Here is a 4,642-nt window from a genome sequence, read left to right as displayed (position 1 = left end):
TAAGGCCAAAGAGTGTAAAATCTTGTTATCCGGTGTTAAAAAATCAATCTATAAGTTATACTGAGACTCAATTAACATCCCTGCAAGTTTTACAACACCACCAAAAAAAAACAAAGCGCCATTTTGAAAAACGAACTGATTAAAGCCTCACTAAGTATCCCCCTATGACATCAAAATTGCATAAGCGGTAACTTTATTCCGGCGGAATGATGAAGTTATGAGAAACACAACGAAAGAAGGAACGGATGGGGTAAGCATGCTGTTTATACGTTTAAGCTACATGTTCTGCGAGGATTGGCTTCAAGCCCAAGAATCCTAACCGCATTATTACCGGGAGTGTGGATCGTTGCTCAAATATACACCTCCAGCTTACACTTTTGTGTTGCTTTTCAGTATTTGGTCTGTGACGTCATCATCAATATTTGTTTCATTATCTTTAACAACCGGGCGTAGACCCTGCTGAAATCTCTGCAGACAAACGTCTAAAGTCACAGCAAGTTTTTGCAAAACATTTGAGACTTTACCTCCTTTAATGTCCCGTCTCCTTTCCACATAACATAGGAAGCTGTAACTGGAATGCAAAGTATTGAAGACAGTGCCATGCCCCAACCAAGCACGTTCGCCCACGTTGGATAAATAAAGTCACCGACCGTCAAAGGTTCCCATTTAACGATGAAGAAAAACAAGACAAACTGCAAAATTCAAAAATAAATTAATTTTTAAACTTACACATGAGGTATTTTAATTAGCTCACCAGCGCCACCAGTGGAGTCACATATTTGTAGCAGTACTTGATAAACACTGCAAGGTCACTTCCGGTCATTTGCTTCACGTCACGCTCGAACTGGTCGGCATCCCATAACCATCCAACTGTGACCGCCTCGGCGAAAGCCAAGAGTATAATGGTGAAGCCTGAAGACCCGTAGGTGTTGAGTAATTCAAACACGTAAATTCCATTCTGAGAACAAACCAACATTTAAGCGGCAGTAATAGTACATTATATGGGCACACAATTTCGGTCAATAGGTAATAGAATTGCTGCTGTTAAGATTGTTATTTTTGTGGTTCTATTTGAATTGAAAATAATAACGAAAGCGAATTAATTATTTTTTTCATATTAACACCCACCCCTGGTAATTGCGAGAGACATAAAATGAAGAATGTCGTTCCAAATACACTGTTTGTACAAGCCCGTCTACGGGGAGTCGAAATAAGCTTCGGAAAAGCGTCACCAATGACGGTCACCATGCCCTCAAATTCGGAAAACTGCATACAAATGTTTCAATGCGACTGTAAGTTTACCGTAAATATATTATCGCACTGATGCAAAGTGTGACTCCAAATGCAGGAGCAATACAGTTGCATTCCTAACATAAGCCATGCTGGTTCCACTGTAACCTGACCATATCAAAAACAAGACAGTTGACGTTTTACCGCAGAGTCGATGGCCACAAAGTAGATCATCAGAAAGAACATAACGGACCAGAATTGAGATGCGGGCATAAGAGAAACAGCCACGGGAAATACTTGAAACACAAGCCCTGGACCTGGAGTACACAAAATCCTTTTAAATTGAATATTGCGCTTTGTTTTCGTAAAAAAACAACTTTAAAAAAATATTAATGTATTAAAATCCCAACACAGCGATCTTTAGACAGCTCAGATCGATTTATTGAGAGAAAAATATATTTCGCCGAAAACGGCAACATCAGTTTCTCCATTTACCAAAACTTAGTTTTCAGTCTGAGTTTCGCATTCCAATCGATTGAAATTTGGGAAACGTTTTATTTTAATAATCATATACGTTCCATGAACACTGATATTTAAAGTAGAGCGTTGGTTACGTATTACGTTGTCTATTGTATCGGCAAATTACCGGACTGCACCACATCAGATATGTTTACATCCATGACGTGGGCAAGATGGCCGAGGACACTGAAAGTTGCCAAACCCATAATGAACGAAGTTAAGGAACCAAGGCAAATCACGATGAGAGAGGATCTGTAGAAAATTTATGTGTCGCCATTACCTGATGCTTTATTCTTAAAACACCTCGGCCATATTACGTAGCTATAAATGCACAATTAAGCAAAATAGACATTTGAGATATCTAGTTTAGTTACTTGTAGAAGTTGCTGTTGTATTTGTTAAAACCGCCGAAAGCAGTCAAAGCTGTATAACAGATGCCGAATGCGTAAATCGCCTGAGAGAAGGCATCGACCCACACCTTTTGAACGGAGAAGCATTTTGTTGGGTTTTGTGTCTTGACCTTTTGGCATAATAATCGTGGCTATCATATAATACCTGTGGTTTGGCAAGACGAGACAAATCGGGGATTAAATATGCCTTCAATCCATCGCTTGCTCCCTCCAGAGTGGCTCCTCGTATGAGCAGAGCAATAACAATCACGTACGGAAAGGTGGCGGTAAAATAAACTACCTGTGAAAAGGTTTGGTCAGAAATAAAGTTGGCTCAAAAAACTTTGTCACCATTGGCTTGACGCAAATCATGTCTAAGTGAAAGTTTTGTTTGAACACCGCAGGCGCAATTTATGTTTTATGTATTGTTAAAGAAATCACCCTGAAAATATTGTTTGCTTAATTCAATTAAAGTATCTATGAAAATAAATGCTATTACTACAAAAGACCTTGAAAGGTCAAACCATATTTCTTTGAAACATGGATGGGATTTGCCTGAGAAGAGATTTCTTAAAAATTCGTGTGAAACGATTATTTTATTACTACTTCTGTTTCTCAGATGTGTTGCCTTCAATCGCCGCGTTCCCATCGACAAAAATCTTCTTATCAGATAGCAGTTCGAATATGCGTTGATTTTGTGGGAATATTTCTGTTAAAATAAAATCACCTTCCCACTAGTCTTGATTCCTCCCATAGTAAAGAACACAGTGACGAAAGCTGCGATGAGGGAACATAGAATCGGCCAATTAAACTCCCCATCTATACTGCTTGCTGGGTTGGGAATTCTCAACACGTAATTCCTGTGTTATCAATTATAAAAGAACTAAGATATTATGAGTTGTGTAGTTCCAGAAAAACAAATGGAACCGAAACAAATGCATTAAAAGAACCAGTGAAGTGTGTTTGGCGTTTTTTTGCAAGCAGTAAAACGATTTACGATCACCAACAGGAACATTTCCGTGCAAACTTCATTTAATGTCAATGAACAAAAGAACTATTACTGGTTATTGAGGCCGCAGAAAAAGTGTAAATTGGATTTACTGATATGTACCAATCATTAAATCCTTGGTACTCCCTAACAGAGGATTAATATGAAAACCTTTGAACTGGCCTCATGTATCAAGCTATTGTCTGTGTAGTTTTCACCTCCAAAATTGGACTTGCGACAAAGACTCCTTGCTGTAGACTACGGAATGGTTGAGCGAGGTGGTGAAATTGTGAGGATCCGTAACATTTGACGAATAGTTTGCAAGACTTTGTATAGTTACGCAGGATTGGGTGTTCCATGGGTTGTCTTGATAAAAACATGTTGTTTGGCCCCCGTCATTTATTCGTAATATTTTGCTAATATATAGATTATAGTTTTTGGATCGTATCCGTTCACTAAAGATTAAACTTCAAAACAAGACTACCGTTTCCAACATGGCGTTCATAGGAAAAATGTGTTCATCTACACTCACAGTTACATACTTTTTGCACAGAAATGTATGGCCGTGTAACAGTTTTACAAGCAAACAAACGTTTTCGAATAGATTCCTATAAAAACGTCAATCACTTCTCACCACATGTTGTCCACGGGAGTGCATCAGTTGTTAACGAGTGTCCCAAGTACAATATTCCCCAACCCATCACCATCATATAAGGAACCATGCACACTGCATCCACAACCATGGAAGCATATCCAATACCCTGATTAAAAATATAGTGCTTTGTAAAGTTCACTGCAACAGAAAAAACACAGTATCTCAAAAAAGTAGGAAGTGCAGTAAATGTATTACGTCATGCTTTGATGCCTGATTTTTGCATTTTTGCAATTCACAAAAGTGTAAACAAAGTTATAAGAGCAAACTTTCAGGCTACCTTCATCAGCGGCAGTCTGTTCCAAGCAGCTACCCTTCCTCTGCTTGTAATCTGTCCAAGTCCAACTTCAAAAATGTACAAAGGAATGGATATCAGCACGATAGAAAGGGCATAAGGAATCAAGAACACCCCTGCGCAGAAAGGTAGGACAACCTTGTTATCAATTTCATAATTTTGGACAGACAACACAGATAACCAAAACTTTCAAAAGAAATTAGGCATCACAAACCTCCTCCATTCTTTTGGCACAGATATGGAAATCGCCAGAGGTTACCTAGTCCAACACAGTAACCGATTTGTGCGAAAAATGATTCAATCGGGCGATCCCATTTGTCTCTGCAATAAAGTTTTACAGAGGCGTTTTTGTTTAGTTGAGGTCGTTATATGCAAAACAACAAGCTGTACACCATATATTTTAATTCCTGTTCTACTGCAAAACTTTTACAAACTGTAAGCAGTGGTATACCCTTTTTTTCTAAGGCTTGTAGTGATTTTTTGCGCATAGTTTTATCATTACTAACATGCCTTTGGGATACAATACGTCACTAATAAAATAAAACATCTTACCTTCGGATATTGACCAT

At 38.4% G+C, this 4,642-nt stretch overlaps 1 protein-coding gene across 1 annotated transcript; it reads right to left on the bottom strand.

The window, feature by feature from the left end:
- Window positions 1–369: 369 nt before the first annotated feature.
- On the bottom strand, window positions 370–4,642 carry LOC145897947 (sodium- and chloride-dependent GABA transporter 3-like). The gene is made up of 14 exons (XM_082986397.1): window positions 4,626–4,642; window positions 4,288–4,394; window positions 4,059–4,189; window positions 3,761–3,887; window positions 3,345–3,492; window positions 2,866–2,998; window positions 2,305–2,439; window positions 2,124–2,227; window positions 1,877–2,001; window positions 1,435–1,547; window positions 1,129–1,266; window positions 755–958; window positions 525–692; window positions 370–468 (listed from the first exon to the last, which is right to left on the bottom strand). Exons 1-14 carry the CDS (start codon window positions 4,640–4,642, stop codon window positions 370–372), a joined length of 1,749 nt encoding a protein of 582 aa, XP_082842523.1.

Source organism: Ascidia mentula, chromosome 4 (genome assembly GCF_947561715.1).
Source record: "Ascidia mentula chromosome 4, kaAscMent1.1, whole genome shotgun sequence".
Classification (NCBI taxonomy): Eukaryota; Metazoa; Chordata; class Ascidiacea; order Phlebobranchia; family Ascidiidae; genus Ascidia; species Ascidia mentula.
This window is presented reverse-complemented; position numbering and strand designations above follow the sequence as displayed.